Source organism: Lagopus muta, chromosome 14 (assembly GCF_023343835.1).
Source record: "Lagopus muta isolate bLagMut1 chromosome 14, bLagMut1 primary, whole genome shotgun sequence".
Taxonomy (NCBI): domain Eukaryota; kingdom Metazoa; phylum Chordata; class Aves; order Galliformes; family Phasianidae; genus Lagopus; species Lagopus muta.
In genome coordinates, this window is record NC_064446.1 from 405,391 (window position 1) to 421,734 (window position 16,344).

Genomic DNA, 16,344 nt, shown 5'->3' on the forward strand with positions numbered 1-16,344 from the left:
GTTCGACACCCACCAGGAGAGGAATTTGGTGGGATCCCCCAAAATGCAAGCACTTGGTTGACTACAAACAAACCTCATTGAGCAGTTGCCCTTATGCCTGGCAGGCTGCTTGGAGAGCATGAGAGCTTTGGCACAAAAGAATTTGTAGCTAGTGACTTCTGAACTATTGATGTAACCAATGAAGGTATCTCATTTTTGGTTGTTCACAGCGACTGGACATGGTGGTAAGCAAAGCCTTTCTGGAGGATGCTCCACGGCCTTTCCTGGTAGAAACCACAGCTGCCAGAGAAGAAGAGGCTGCAGTACTCACCAGCCTTGTTGACAGATGGAAATAAAGGCCAGCATTCAGCTCTGCAGTCCTCCTACAAGAGGGCGAGTGACTGCCACTGCTGGGAGCTAGATGCAATACCACCATTTACAAGCTATCTCTGGGCTTGCAGAAAGAGAAGAGCCAACTCATTTGGCTCTTGGCTTCTCACGGCTTCTCATTTGAGGCTTTACCAAGAAGAAAAGGGGCCATGACAAGGGGGGGTTGCCCAAGTGTAGCAAGATCACTTCTGATTCACAAGGGCTTGGTACGTGCAATCCCTGGGGCGACAAGAAGCTCAGTTCCTGTGCTGAGTGCGGCAGTTCTGTGTGCCAGCACGGGCACAGAAAAGTCCTCCTTTCCTCGTGAACAAGTTGCTTCCCATGGGATGCATTAAGTTACACTGCACTGTAGGAAGAAAATGACAGTCCCTTCAATTTTTTAACATAGTTCCTTTTATTTATTAATTATGTAATGCTTGCCTTCGTCTCTTTCAGATCCACTTTTGGGATGTCCTCCTGCAGCACTGCTGTGACCCCGGGAGCTGGCAGGTCTCTCTGAGACCAGGCTAGGTTTTGGAAACCTGGGATGTCCACTCACCATGGCACAGCAGAGGGTAAAAGCTTGAGGATGTTGCCCCAGTTTTGGGATCTTCCTAAAGAAATGTAACATTTAGACTCTCCCGGGCCATAAGCTACAGAGGCAGCATTCCTTTACTTGTCTCCACAAGATGCTGTGGCAAAAAACACGTAAAGGTTCTGACACCTCCAATGCTTTGTTTCGCACAGTGCAAGAGAGGCTGCAGGGTCTGTGCAGATTGGTTGTCTGCTGGGAAACAGCTTCAATCTTATGAAACAATTCCCATGTGTCTCATTGGGGTACAGAGCCATCAGAGAGGATGGCGTGTGCTGGGATGTACTGGTGTAACACAGAGGAACACTTCTGGGCATCAGTTCCATAAGGGTAACAGCAGCTCTCTGCTCTGGCTGCTCACCAAGCACTACAAGCATGTTTGGATCAAGCATGGGCTCCAACAATGTCTGTTGGCCATATTATATGCTTTGGATCTTCCAGTCCCACTAAGCACAGCAAATCCATAGCAAATTCATAGCCCTACTAAATCCTGCCACCAGGAAGCACCAGGAGCCAATGAGAAGTACAATCGTGGCACAGCACGAGTCTTTCTTCTCCCTCTCCAGGGACCGTTAGGGTGATTTCAGCATCTCACAGTGTGTCCATATACAGAGGATAGTTTGGTTTTTTTTCATAGAATCACAGGATCATAGAATTATTTGAATTGAAACAGACTCTCAAAGGTCATCTAGTCCACTCCCCTGCCATGAACAGAGACACCTGCAACTTGATCAGATGCTCAGAGTCCCACCCCTTGGGTGTCTCCAGGGATGGGGCATCCATCACAGAATCACAGAACTGCAGGGGTTGGAAGAGACCTCTAGAGATCATTGAGTCCAACCCCCTGCTAAAGCAGGTTCCTTACAACTGGTCACACAAGTAGGTGTCCAGACAGGTCTTGAATATCCACAGAGAGGAGACTCCACAGCCTTCTTGGGCAACCTGTTCCAGTGCTCAGTTACCCTTACCGCGAAGAAGTTCTTCCACATGTTTGTATGGAACTCTCTATGATCAAGTTTTAGGGCAGAGCTCCTTGTCCTATTGTTACACGAGAAGAGCCTGGCTTCATCCATTTGCTTCCCATCTCCCTTTATGAATATTAACCAGATCCCTCCTCAGTCAGATAACAGACCCAGGCTACTTAGCCTTTCCTCGTTATGGAGATACTCCAGGCTGTCATCATCTTTGTGACCCTCTGCTGGACTCCTTCTAGGAGATCCTGTCTTTTTTGAACTGGGGAACCCAGAACTGAGCACAGTAGTCTAAACACAGCCTCATGAGGGCAGAATAGGGCAGGAGGATCATCTCCCTTGACCTGCTGGCCACATTGTTTTTAATGCATCCCAGAATATCACTGGCCTTCTTGGCCACAGGGGCTTACTACTGGCTCATGGCCAACCTGTTGGCCACCAGAACACCACCAGAACAACCTTCTCAGCAAAGCTCCACCTCAGCAGGTCATCACCCAGCCTGTACTGATGCATGCAGTTATTCCTCCCCAGGTGCAAGACTCCATACTTGCTCTTGTTAAACCTGGTCAGATTCCTCCCTGCTCAGCTCTCCAGTCTGTCCAGGTCTTGCCGAATGGCAGCAGAGCCTTCAGCTGTGTCAGCCACTCCCCCCAGCTTTGTACCATCAGCAAACTTGCTGAGAGTGAACTCTATTCCTTCATTCAGGTCACTGATGAACCTCTCTGGATACCCTGTGCCAGTGCTTCACTGCCCTTATTGTAAAAAACTTTTTCATTATATCCAACCTAAATCTTCCCTTTTTCGGTTTGCAATGGTTTTCCCTTCTCCTACCACAACAGACCCTAGTAAGGAGTCTGTCCCCTTCTTTCTCTCTTCTTTTGCATACTGAAAGGCTTCTCCCAGCTCTCTCAGAGCCTTCCCTTCTCCATCTGCACAGCCCCAGCTCTCTCAGCCCATCCTCACAGGGATTTGTGCCATCCCTGGGAGCATTTTTGGGCCCTCCTCTGCACGCACCCCAACCGCTCCACGTCTCTCCTGTGCTCAGCACGCCCTGTCCGGATGCAGCACTCCAGGTGAGGTCTCACGGCACAGAGCAGAGGAGCAGATCCCCTTCACCACCCTGCTGGCCGTGCCGCTTTGGGTGCACCCAGGGTACGGTTTGCTCTCTGGGCTACGAGGGCACAGCACTGGCTCACGTCCAGCTGCCACCCAGCAGCACCCCAAGTCCTTTTTGGCAGGGCTGTGCTCCATCCCGTCACCCCCCAGCTTGCACCGACAGCGGTGGTGGCCACGGTCCAGGTGCCAGACTGTGTGCTTGGCTTTGTTGAACCTCACGACATTCTCCTGGGCCCACTGCTCAGTCTGGGTCTTTCTGAATGGCATCCCGTCCCTCGGTGTGTCCCTTCACAGCTTGGTGTCACCTGCAGACGGCTCAGGGAGCATTTGACCCCAATCGGTGTCACTGATGAAGACACTGGAGAGCATCGGTCCCAGCACTGATCCCTAAGGGCCACCACTCGTCCCTGGTCTCCACCTGGACACGGAGCCATTGACCACTTCTCTCTGGGTACAATCTCACAACTTGTGCTTCATCCATCGATCAGTCCACCCATCAAATCCATACCTTTCCAATCTGTAGAGAAAGATGTTGTGGGGGACAGCACTAAAGGCCTTTCTGAAATCTGGATAGTTGACATCAGTGGCTCTTCCCTTGTCTGCTGATGCAGTTATGGCATCGTGAAAGGTCATTAGGTTGATCAGGCAGGTCCTGCCCTTAGTGAAGCCATGCTGGTTTTTTGGTTTACAGCTGAGTATACTGGTGGCTGGAATGTTTTAGAAAATCGCTAAAATGGAATCTCAGATCAGCCCTGGTGTGATGAGATAAAGTCCAGCGTAGGTGTGCAGCAGACACAAACGGCCTCACAGTAACCACATTCAATGAACTGCTTCACTCTGCAAATCCCGCAGGGCTGTACGGGGAACAAGACGCGGTGCTCCGACCCTGCAAGGTTTGAACGGAGCAGGTCAGGGGCCGCGATGTCGGAAATACCCCCTCCTATCAGAAGGCTTTACGAGACGGGAGAGGTTCCGTGGTCGCTCCGGCACAGCCCGCGGGCTGCGGCGCGCCCGGCTTCTGCTGAGCCCGGCCGGGAGCCGGCAGGGCGGGGGGCTCGGCGCGGCCCTGCCGAGTAGAACGGGGGGCCGGATCTGCTTTGACCGTGGGAAAATCCACCCGCACAAACACGGGGAGCACGCGAGGGACTTCGGCTTTACGCACGAGCCGCTTGTCTCCTTTTATTCTCTCTCATTAGGACGACGCTCCGAGCGGCCCGCTCGGCTCTCAGCGACGGCGGAGCGCCCGGCGCAGCGCGGCCCCTCCGCAGGGTCCCGCGGGAGCGGCCGGGCCTACGGCCGGCGCGGGGCTCGGCGCGGCCGCTGCTGCCACCTGGCGGGGACGGGCGGGCGCGGGCGGGCCGCCGCGGAGGCCTCGGGTCGGGGCCGAGCCGTGCTCGCGGCGGTGCGGGCCCAGAGATCGGAACGCGGCCGCGCTCAGCGCCGGACAGCAGGAGCCGCGGCCGAAGCGCCCCGCCCCGCACGGCCGCGCCTCGCGGGGAGGCCGCACCTCGCGCTCGTGCGCGTTGAGCCCGCTAGTGGAGGCGCTGCGGGGCCTCTCCAGGGCCGGGCCGCCTCGCGGAAGGAGCGTTTCCCGGCTGTCGGGCCGACTGTGCCGAGCTGCAGGACGGGGCCTTTGTCTCCTGTTATATTAGAGGAGGAGTTTCTCTCTCCGTGCCCTCCGGGTGGTTGTTTAGACCGCCGTCAACTCAGCCCTCGGCCTCCCCTTCTCCAGACGAAATGAAACGACATTCCTTCATCCTTCCTGCCAGCCCCCGTGTCCCTGAGCCACCCCACCTGAATGTGTGATGCCATTTTGTGACGGGACCGAGCAAGCGCTGAAGGCGGCCACCGGTGGCTCAGGTAAGCCGGGGTGAGCTCTGTACCTCACCGCTTCTGCAAAGAGCAGAGATTCCCACCGAAGCCTTTGTTTTGCAGAATTGGCCTGGCAGCCTTTCCAGGTGATGAATTTTGGATGAGGAAATAGCAGTCCTTGTCCCTGGCTTTGCAGGGTTAATCTCAGCTCAGACACGTGTCCTGCTGCCGGCGTCCCCAGCGCCAGCCGGGAGGCGCTCAGGGCAGAGCTGAGGAGGGAGCTGCAGACCGGGAAAGACCCGTGACGACCGCAGCGCGGATCCGCGGCAGAGCCGTGGAGCGCCTGTGGAGGGAGGGTGCTGTGTGCGCATGCGCGCGCCCATGGCTCACACCGGCGAGATGCCGCAGATGAGCTGCGTGCTCTGTTTGTAACCTCCCACCGCTCTTGTGCGGGCTTGGCAAGGAGGGGAGGGAGATGAAAACTGAGCTGAAAATTGAAACGATGCTTGGAGGGGTTTAGGGGGCTGATTCAACCCATCACTCCCGAGGGAAGTGGGAGCGCATGTGCCTCTTGAGCCTTGTGTTTTGCTGTCAAGCTTAGCACAGATCCGCCTTGGCACAAAATCATTTGCATTAACTCACTGGGAAAAGGAGATGTAAGAACACAGTTAAACCACAAAGTACAGGATTACAATCTGATATGAAGAAAGAAAAGAAATCTGGAGGAGAAGGAAAAAAAAACCTCAGTCTTTATTTTTTAATTAGTATCCTTTGAACTGGCTGCAGGAGTGCTTGGTGAGGACAGTGGCTGTGTCATGCCCGTGTTAGGCTCCAGCCTCTCTTGCCGAGTGTCACACAAGGGAGATTTTGTATTTAGGAACTTGTTACCAATTGCCTATAGCCCTCAGAGGGCTGGTCCCAGGGGGCACGTGTAGGTACATGATGAGACATCAGCATGCAAGAACCCTAAGCTCCACTGAAACCTGTCCTGCAGGGAGGAGGTGGGACTGGGGAGCTGGCAGAGCAACAGCAGTGCAGCGAGCAGTTCATAGGGACCAAGGGATGTGGGACCATTTCGAGTCATCCACTAAAAATGCTTAGTGACAAAGTAGACTAAAAGAGAGTCATGCAAGGGCAACAGACAATTCAGCCAGGGCAAATGTTTGCAGCAGCTGGCTCAGGACAGGGCCTTCATCCCACACCCATCTCCTTGACTTGGCGTCAGCCAAATGCTGCACAGGCTGCTCCCTCTGTGCAGTCACAGCCCGCGTCCCTGCCTGGCCTGTTGTTTTCTCGTTTTGATTCAGCACTCACTGCCATGTTGTTCTCAGAGGTACAGGATCTTCCTAGGAAAATGCGTGCCCATGGGGAGTTGCAATGGGAACACCCAGGTCTCATCTTCAGAGCCTCCTGCTTCCAACATGCAGCATGTGCACAGCCCAGCCCTCTCCTAATCCCGGCCCTTCATTGCCCCCAGCCCTCCTTGCAAAGGGCAAGATGAGGACTGAGTCTCCACCATCCCTTCAGTCCTCTTGGCTTTATTCCAAAACTGCTAATTAAAAAGCCAGTGTCGTCAGTGGTTTTTCTGATGTGAAAACTTTTCCATAAGGAACTGGTCCCAAATCCACCAACTCATTTCACATTTATTTTAAATCTGAGCTTTACATCATGTAATTTCCTCCAGGGCTTGATTATCTTCTTGGTAAAAACACTGTTGTTCTGGTTTGTGAGACCTATATTTAATCTCGCCGTAAGGCCTCTGTACCTCACAGTACAGGGCTTAAACGCTGCCTCAGCTCCTGGCTTTGCCTTCCTATTTATATGAATCCATTAAACAAGGTGCCAATTCTGCTATATTGAGGGTGTTCTCCAGCCATGGGGTGCCTGTCAGCATTAACTTCTTGTTGCAGAAATGGTCTCCTGAACCTCCTGACCTGAAGTCATCCAAAGGTGCTCTCTTAAACGGTAGCAGACAACGTATAAACAAGGAATCGAAGGCACAGTCAGACAGGATCCTTATCTGTCTCTCTTATTCCAGTGGCACTCAAGTCCTTCTCTGTATTTCCCCTACATGTGACAAGGTATATAGCGTCCAGTGTATTTTTACATGGAAATACATGAAACAGGTAAAAGTGGGAGGGGGGAAACATTTTCCTGAATCTGGTCACAACCCTCTGCTCTCAGCCAGAGGTTCTGAGCTGCCCAGGTCACCTCTGTGACACATTTTGCAGTGCAGGAAGCTTGTTTGAATGCAAATGCTTTCACCAGACTTTCAGTGGAGGCCTCAGTTTCCAACTCGCCAGCATCACCTCATGACCACACTTTCACTTTAACCTTAGAATCATAGAATCATGGAAATCACCAAGGTTGGAAAAGACTCACAGGATCACCCAGTCCAACCATCCACCTATCACCAATAGTTCCCACTAAACCACATCCCTCAACACAACGTCCAAATGTTCCTTGAACACCCCCAGGGTCGGTGATTCCCTGGGCAGCCCATTCCAGTGCCTGACCACTCTTTCAGAGAAGTAGCATTTCCTAACATCCAGCCTGAATCTCCCCTGGCGCAGCTTGAAGCCATTCCCTCTCGTCCTATCACCAGTCGCACGAGATAAAAGGCCGACCCCCAGCTCACTGCAACAGAGCGAGCCATCCCTCTTCTCTTTCAGACCCAGACCTGCTGCCTGGATGGCGTCCAGCCCTTCACCCGCACCCCCGGTCTCAGCCCAGCTCCCTATGTTTGCATGGCAGCTGCAGAGCTCCTAGGCTCTGGCGCTCAAAAGCGGCATTCTCTGACAAAGGTGACAAGAACAGCTGCATTTCTGACAAAAATCTTAACTCACTTTTAATGGTGATTTGGAGATTTTTCTTTTAATTGTTTGTCTTCTTAATAATTCCTTATGTTTCTTTCAGATGCTGGCTGACGTGGCCAGGAGATGCGTGTAGGAACACACAAATGGACTTTAAGAAGTGCTATTTTCAATTCTTCAGTTCAACTTTGATGATGGATTTTCTAAAACCTTCTGGAACTAAAGACAGGCAATGGCTCAATTTTCTCTTACCAATTAGGATTCCCAGGCCAAAGGAGCCATGACACAGCTTGGTTTGCCACAGGCCTTGGGAACTCAGAGGTGTGCAGAGGTACCTGATGTAATGGCCTAACTGCAACAGTTGTTTAACAATGAGGTGAGCGTAAGGGGGGTCTGCAGAGAAAAGGAAAGTGAGAACAGTCAGGGCAGACAGAGAGAGATCCAGTCCTTGGGAATCTCTGGGATGGAGCAGGCTCTTGCACTGATACTTGTGGCTGATGGCCTGGAGGCTGGGGGCTGCAGAAACAGCCAAAAAATGCACTCCAGTGTGGGAGAAGTGATGTGGCAGTGGCTTTTCTGTGGCAGGCTCCCCTCTGCCTTGAGGAGTGTGAAGCCCTTCAAGGCTGGGCTGCTGCTAAATGCTTTGGGTATGGTGTATGCATCTAACACACAAAGGCATTTGAAAGGCACTGTGAGCCAAGGCCACATGGACAATGGTCAGAATGACTGGCGTGCAAAATTTGGATACCAAAGCATGGACCAAATCATCCGATTGGGAAGTCTAGGATTAAAGAGAATGGCTAAACTTTATATTTTATTTCCATTCATCATTTCTGCTTATGTGGGTGGACAAGGAGAGAATGAGTTTCCTGGGGAGGGCAGCAGATAAAAGAGGCACACATTTCCTTGAAAGATGTGTGTCTTTTTTCTTCTTTGCTCCTAGGTTAATATGCCATAAAAGGGCTGGAGGTAACCCTGATAGCTTTTCTATCATGAGCAAGAAACTGGCTAGTTCTTCACTTTTGTAGGGTCTTTCTCCCTTTGATTGCTAGCTATGTGCCGAGAGAGAAGTAAGTCTTTCTACCATGGATTTCATGACTGTCCCAGGATGAGTAGTCTGAATTCTTGCAAAGGAGAGCTTGAGGTGCGAAAAAAATGGACACCAATGGATTTGGTGTTCAGGCATGTTTCCAAGCCTCTGTAAAACATCTGACTGTTACAGGGGAGAAAGCTGTTCCCTTAAGGGGCTGGGGTGTGGGTGAGCGTCTCCAGAGCCTGCTGCCTTTTCACCATCAGAGCTATAGGGTAAATATAGGGGACTTAGACAGACCTCGTGCTGGGAGAAGGGTGGGGAGATGGAGGGACATGCTTGCAATGCATGCATGCTTCTGAGGCTTGCCTGAAGCAGGAAAGAGCTGAGCACAGCCCTGTGCAGGCCAACACCAGCTCACACAGAGAGGCATGGAGTGGAAGAGCCTTCCATGGTCTGTTCCTCATTCCACCAAAAGCCCCCTGTCTTTGACAGGATTTACGCACAGTGGATCTGCTGGAACAATTAACAATTAATTTCAATTAATGTGTAAGATGTTGAGGATATGCAACCCGCCTGCCTATGCTGTTGGGGTCAACATCTGGCAGAGGATCTGCAGGGTTCCCTGAGACAGGGAAGGATTTTGCCCTTGGGATGCTGTGTTCTGTGGCATCTGTCACTGAGCTGGGACCTTTGTGCCAGAAGCTCCTTTTGCAGAGGGGGACAGAGCCCAGGGCAGTGCTTTGCTCCGCAAACATCCCTGAGAAGTAGCAAGGTTTGGGATGTGGCAGGAGAGGTGGAACCTGTGCTGAGCTCGGATGTTCCCTCTGTCTTTTAGGGTAGCAAACATGATGGGGGTTTTGCAGCAGCAAGGTAGGGGACAGATGGGCTTTGATGAAATTAAAGCAGCTGGGAGGATGAAACAGTTGTGTTCTGAAACTGTGGCTCTTCATGGGAGATCCCAGTTTGTGCCTGAATGCAGAACAAACGGATTTTTCTGGCTGACAAAGGGAAAATAGGAAAGATGAAGAAAAAAAAACACACACAAAAAAAACAAAACAGAAAAGAAGGGGTCTGGATGAGTCAGAGACACAAACTTTAAAGAGCAGTTGCACTGAGGTGGAGCAGAAAAGTCTGGGCGCTGGTTGATGACAGACACAGAACCTCTTTACTGAAAGAGGCAGTGGATTTTGCAGTAGAGAGAGGCAGCTGGCAAGTATTTTTATGTACGCCACAATTTTGACCATAAGCAGAATGAAAATCTGAAAGAAATGTGCCAGCCTTAAGACTAAGCAGAGATGATGACAGCTAACAACCGTGGTGATGAAGCTGGAGAAATCTGCCTCTGAGACAAAATGAGGAGCCGAAGAGGGCACCAAGATGTGATAGCTGGTGATGCAGACAGAGAAAAACAGGGATGGGAGTATTATTCAGGCTTCATCCTGTCAGAACCACAGTTGAGATTGTGTTGGTGCCTACACCCAAGGCCTTGCCTTATTCATGTCATAAGTCAAAATGCCTGAGGATTTCTAGAAGAGCATGATTTTCCAGAAGAAGCGAGGAAAGAATTTAATCCTAAATTGTTTCTCAAATGATAACAGAATGGCAAGCATCTCTGGAGATGGTGGCTGGTCGTCTTCACAACAACCAGGAAAAATACTGCTGTAAGGATGCATGTGCAGTGCCTTTTCATAAAGCCATATGTCCCAGTCTCCAAAATGCCCCAGATGCAGAAAAACCTCACTTTTAAAAACTGCCCCATAGGCCTCACAGGTCTCTTGTGCTGAACTTCCTTCATCTGTAGAACCACTGTGGTCCCATTGGGATTACAGCCAGTGAAGAAGAAAGAGACGGGGATCAAATGCCTGGGCATTCAACCATCTCTTCCATGAGGTGCAGGGCAGAGTGGGGTCTGGATCAAACAATTGCATCTGGTATTTCCTATGCCCATAGGCAGGGGCCGTGCTGCTGTCTGGACAAAGCATTACGGTATGGGGCATTTCCACAGAGATGTGTGTCAAAAGCAGAGAGAAGCCAGGTGGCCTCCTGAAGCATCCTGTCCTCCCTGCCATGAGAAGCACTTCTGCCCTTCTCTCCCTCCACCTGTGTTCTTCTCCAGGCATGCAGAGCCATCCACTGGCCATGTCCCAGTCGGTGCCTCCCTGGCCCTGCAGCTTTGTGCTGTCCGCGTGTCCAAAATGCACACAAGGAATGCTCCCTGAACCCTGCTGCGCCCTGTGCCTGAGTGCAGCATCCCCACTCTCTTTCCATTTTTTCCCTAATGATTCTGGCTGCATTATGTTATATGGAGAGCAAACCCTGATCCTACCATCTGCTCTCCCGCTCTGCCTGCTGGCTCCACAGCCTGCCTCACCACTTTGGGGGTTTACATGAGGTGGTGAAGCTGCTGGGGTGGGGCTGTCCCTTTCCCTTGGTCACCACTGCGGTGTGGGCATGGCTGTGTGTCCTTGCACAGGGCTGAACGCTGCCTCTGAGCCACCTCCAGTGAGGTGGCACCATGGCGGCTCTTGCTCAGTGCAGAATCCAGTGTGACAACAAATATGAAATCCTCTGCAGCTAATTAATTATCTCAGATCCCTTCCATATTACAGGGGGTGGGCAGCAAGGCTTTGGGAGTGCAGATACTTTAGGATCAGCTTTGAAAATAAACCCGAATAAGCCACTTTTTTGGAGATTAAACTGACTCCTCCTGGAAACCACTGCAGGGGAAGAGCACTTGTTTATTAAAAAGAGACAGAAGGGATCAGGGCATGAAAGGAGGCTTTGTCTCCTCGGCTATTACCTTACTCCATTTGACGGTACTTTAATGCTTTTTTCTTCAGGTGTGCAGGGAACCTCAGACACAAAACTGCCACCTTCAAAAGCATCAGGCACGGAGGGTTCTGCGCATCAGGGAAGCCCATACCACCTGCAGCAGCCCCCAAATGAGTGCATCTTTGGCGGCACCGGGCCGGGGGGCTGCGAATGCCTAGGGGTTCGGGAGGAGTTCGCTCCATGTCCGATCGGGCTGAGTCCCCGGGGACCCCCCGGCTCTGCAGGAGCACGGGAAGGCCAGAGACGAGGGATCCCCTCTGCTGCACAGGGCATCCCCGGGGGACTCTCCGGCATCTCCCCCGTCGAGGGCAGGGAATCGAGGTGGGGTCCCGCTGTCCGGCGCCCCCGAGATGCGGTGCTAACCGGCGAGCGGGGAGCGGCCGTGAGCGCATCCCGGAGGGGGCTGCAGACTGCGGGAGCAGCCGGGGCGGGGGAACTGCAGGGGCATCCCGGGGAGGGGAGGGGTAGGGGGAAGCCGTAAGAACACCCAGAGGGAGAAGGGGGCGAGGGCCGGTAGCGGGAGCACGCCGTGCGGGGTGGGTTCCGGCCGCGAGAGCGTTGGGGAGGGGTGCCAGGGGCCTTCCGCGCTGAGGATAGCCGCTCGCGGGGCGGAGGGGGCATTCGGCCGCCGGAGCAGCCCGGTGGAAGCCGCATACCGAGGGGCGGGGGGGCTCCGGGAGCATCCCGGGAGGAGGGGGGGTTACCTCTGCAGCATCCCGCGAGGGCTCCCCGCCTCCCTCGCTCGGAGCTGGGCCGGCCGCCTCGCCCTCGTCCTTCCCGGCCGGCGGCGGCGGGCGCACGGCGGGGTCGCGGAGGCGCGGCTGCGGCTCCGCTCCGCGCCTGGGGGCGCCGCGCCGGGAGGAGGGTCCGCGCCGCGCCGCGCCGCGCCGCTCCGCCGCGCCGCGCCCGCCCGCCCGCCCGCCCGCCCGCCCGCCCGCCGCGCCGCATCCCCGCAGCCCGGCCGCCGCCGCCGCAGGGCCGGCGGGAGCGAGCGGCAGCCGGCGGCATGAGGCGCGACCCGGCGCCCGGCTTCTCCATGCTGCTCTTCGGCGTCTCGCTCGCCTGCTACTCGCCCAGCCTCAAGTCGGTGCAGGACCAGGCGTACACGGCGGCCGTGGTGCTGGAGGGCAAGGTGCAGTCCGTGGCCCCCCCCGCAGGCGGCGGCAATGACAGCCGCGGCGCCTCCGGCCCCGCCGGGGGGGTCCTGGTGAAAGTGCTGGACCTGTGGCCCCTCAACAGCGGCGGGCTGCAGCGGGAGCAGCTCATCAGCGTGGGCTCCAAGGCGCCCTGCTTCAAAGTGAAGCGCAACCACCGCTACATCTTCTTCCTGGAGCCCACGGAGGAGCCGCTCGTCTTCCGCACCGCCTTCGCCCCGCTCGACACCAGCGGCAAGAACCTCAAGCGGGACGTGGCGCGGATCCTCTGCGCGGACTGCGGTACGGGGGCGGCGGGGCGGCGGGGCTCGCGGCCGGGCGGTGGGACGGGCCCCGCCCGAGCGGGGGGCTGCGCTGCCGTCGCCGGGCCCGGCCCCGGGCGCTGCGCGGGATGCGGCGGCGCTCCGCTCCGCGCTGCCCGGTGCGGTTCGCTCCGCGTTGACCGGTGCGGAGCCGGGCCGAGCCCCGAGCGGGGCCTGCGGCGGTGCTGCCTTCGCAGGTGCGCCGGGAAGTTTGGCCTCCCTCAAAAGGAGGGTCTCGTTTTCCGAAGTCGTTTTTCTTTTGTTCGTTTTGCGCGTTTTGATTTGCGCCTTTAACGTACCTGCTCTGTGCTTTGTGTGTGCCGTGCAGCGCTCCTTCATCACCTTTGTGAGTGCCGTTATGAAATGGTTTCGAGGAGGAGCGGCTGCGAGCGTTCCTCCTTTTGTGCCTGGCTTTCCCCGCTGTCCTCTGGCGGTGCGATGGGTTGGGGGGGACCGGCCGCAGACAATGACTGCATTTTCTCAGGGTTGGGATCTGAGCTTACAAAAACGTGAGGCCGGTCCTTCGTTAAGCTCCGGTGCCCAGATCCTGTGTCACCAACCCAGGCAGGGCTGGGTTACCTGCAGCTCCTTGAGGCACGCCGTGCTGCCTGCAGCAAACCCCAGTCTCTCGTGTTTGGTGGCCTGCGGGGCTGTAAGGGCCTGTCCCCAGGTTCTGTGCTCAATGACAGAACGCTGTGCTTGCTCATCAGGTTAACTGGCCTTTTGCCTTCTTAGAGGCAATGTGCCACGGTAGTTATGCTTAGCTCTGTAATGAACATATGCGCGTGGTGTTGTTGTTGTTGTGTTCTCACGTCGGTGTCCCTGGGGCAGTACTTGGCCATGGCCGACAGCAGACCTGTGTTTTGAAGGCTGGACCTGTCTCTTTTTCTAGTTATCACAAAGAATGTGAAACCTGGCTTGCCATAATACGTTGTTGAAAAAATGGGCTAGCACTGCATATCAGAAAACTAATTCAGGATGCACTGATCTCATGTACCTCTGTATGTGGGCCATCGTGGACATCGAAGATTTGGTGAAATATGGAGTTAAAAGCGAGAGAAGGAGAGAAATTTATTGAGATTTTGATTTTGGCACGAGGTGAAAGCATAGCAGAAGGTCTATGGCTTTTTATTTTTTTTTTTTTTGAGCAGGAAGGATTGCAAACTTGCGTATCTCTGAGCAGCAGGGTATGACTTTAAGAGGAACGGAGGCTGCTCTGTGGCTTTCTGGATCAGGCCCAAAGCGCTAACGTGTGGGCTGATGTAACAACAAGTGAGGGGATGTCGTGCTGCCCGTGACACCCTCCTGGAGCTGATGCTTTGTTTTTGTGTTTCCGACGGACTGAGGGATGCTGCAGGTTGTCAGCAGTGCTGCCTCAGCGGAGCTGTATGGCAGATGCAAAAGGAAAAAAAAAAAAAAGCTGGTGGTTGGGAGCTGTCATAGCTGTGGTTTGTTAAGTGATGAGGCTTAGATGGGAGCCTCAGCGCACTGAACTTGTGGTTCCTGCAGCATGAAGGTTCAGCCGGGGCACTGGGAGGCAGGTTCTGAAGGTGACATTCCTGGCAGGATCTTCTGATTTGTGGCATCTTAGTAGCTGAAAGGTGCACAGACTGGGAAACCAGGGCACGGTCTGCTTTCTTGCTCCTTGGGTTCCGGTGGGGCAGGGATCCAAAGAGGCATGGGGCTGATTCCCATCCTCGCTGCAGATGGGGGCAGACAGCTCCAGGGCTGGACAAGGAGCCGTGTCCCGGCACAGGGACCTGCGAGGGACGGCGGGCTGCAAGAACACCATGGAGCAGAGGGTGGGCTGGGCTGTGCTGCTCTGACCACGAGCCCCCACTCCTAAAGACGGAGGCCTCGCAGGGCTGTCATCTTCCTCCTGGCTCTGTGCCTGGCTCTGTTTTCAGTGATTCATTCCCTTCTCATGGGCTGGGATGCTGTGTGTCCTCTGCTCTCCTGCCTGCTGAGGACCCGCGTGTACCGCAGGGTCAGGCCTGCAGTCAGAGCATCCATGGCTCTCTCCCAGGGCCGGGCTGTTGCCTGCACAGCATGCTGCAGGGACGGGTGAAGCCCTGCAGGATAATAAGGGAGTCTGAAGGAGAGGGGGGCACTGCTCAGGGTGCAGGAGGTGGAGAGGGAAAATGTGTGCCAAGTTCTGGGAGGCACTTGGGGGGGGTCTCAGCTGGACGGTGTCATACTGCCCATACCGTGCTGAGGTCTGGGAAGGGGAACTGCTGGGCCCAGTACTGGGCACTTCAGAGGCTGGAGCTTCCCTGCCTGTGAAATCCAGAGGTCTGCAGCCTCTGCCCCTCTGCAGCGCTGTAGATGAAGGAGTGTTTGTGCTCCCTGGCACATGGGGAATGGCTTGGGTCTCACCACCCTCATGGGCATCTTAAAACCTCTCCTGCACTGGCAGTGTTATTGTGTTTTTCATGCTCTTATGTAATGATTCCTGTTATCACTTCTCCTCCTGTCTCTTTTCTTCACATCTTTTAGCTCCTTAATTTTGGATGGTCTCTTATTTCCTCTGCGCCTACATGCACAGATCGAGGAGGAAGATGTAGCTGCAAGGCACAGTGCTTCTTCCAGTGCATGGCCGTGCAGCACAACATCCGTGCTAGGACCATGCTCACTTTGGTGTGCAAGGGAGGTTGTGGTCCTCACCCTTCTGGTCGTCAAGAGTCTCTTGTGTCACCATTTGCCTTTTCCTGGACATGAACTTCTGCGAACATGAACTGTGCAAAGAAAATATCCCATATACAGGAGGAGCCCTTGCTAGTGGGGATGTAACATCTTTGGCCCCTGACTTCTGGTTTCACAGGGGAACAGATGTCTCTCTGCCTCCACATGCAGCAAGCTGCAAAGTAGACTTAGTACTTGTACCTCTGCTGGAGCACCTCATTGTAGTGTTCCAGGAGAAGTGCACAATGTGCTGTAGGATTAGGTGGCTTAGGCTGAGCAGTAATCTGGTGGGGGCAGATCCCTGGGAGGATTTGCAGGCAAACCTGTTGTTGCAGCAGCAGGTGCTGTGTGTGAGATGAGACCCTGAGCACTGGGTTCTGAGGCAGGACAGTGCTGGGGCTGCGGCACTGCACTTGGGCACTGTGTGCTGCTGGCAGGGAATATGCTGACTGCTGGAGCTGGGCTATGAGGACAGGAGGGAGGACTGATTTTAAATGCCCGCGGGAAAATACAGCCCTCTGGATTATGGTGTAGGTGTTGCTGCCTGAACCAGTGCTGGCAAATTTTCGGCAAGCAGCTCATGCAAAAACACCCCTCTCTGCTCTTCTGCAATTCATCCCACGTGCTGCAGCCAGGCAGGTGCATGGGAGGGGTGCGGGCTGCAGTGGGGCTCTGCCTTTATCCCAGGA

The 16,344-nt window shown here is 54.5% G+C and overlaps 1 protein-coding gene and 1 long non-coding RNA gene across 5 annotated transcripts in view; both read left to right on the forward strand.

Moving 5' to 3' along the window:
* Positions 1–4,409: 4,409 nt before the first annotated feature.
* On the forward strand, positions 4,410–11,843 carry LOC125700378 (uncharacterized). Of its 3 annotated transcripts, none has more exons than XR_007379890.1 (3): positions 4,410–4,887; positions 6,750–7,643; positions 7,756–11,843. It is a non-coding gene; the product is annotated as an uncharacterized LOC125700378 (long non-coding RNA). The 3 variants fall into 3 exon arrangements; XR_007379889.1 differs by having other exon boundaries at positions 4,413–4,887; positions 7,512–7,643; XR_007379891.1 differs by lacking the exon at positions 4,410–4,887 and having other exon boundaries at positions 4,896–6,920; positions 7,512–7,643.
* Positions 11,844–12,499: 656 nt separating this feature from the next.
* The window catches only part of NRG2 (neuregulin 2), a 152,758-nt gene continuing 148,913 nt past the window's right edge, over positions 12,500–16,344 (forward strand). For both annotated transcript variants that reach the window (XM_048960573.1, XM_048960574.1), the window contains exon 1: positions 12,500–12,953. In XM_048960573.1, the coding sequence (XP_048816530.1) occupies positions 12,524–12,953 (430 nt within the window). In that variant the 5' untranslated portion in view covers positions 12,500–12,523. The remainder of the gene's footprint in view (positions 12,954–16,344) is intronic.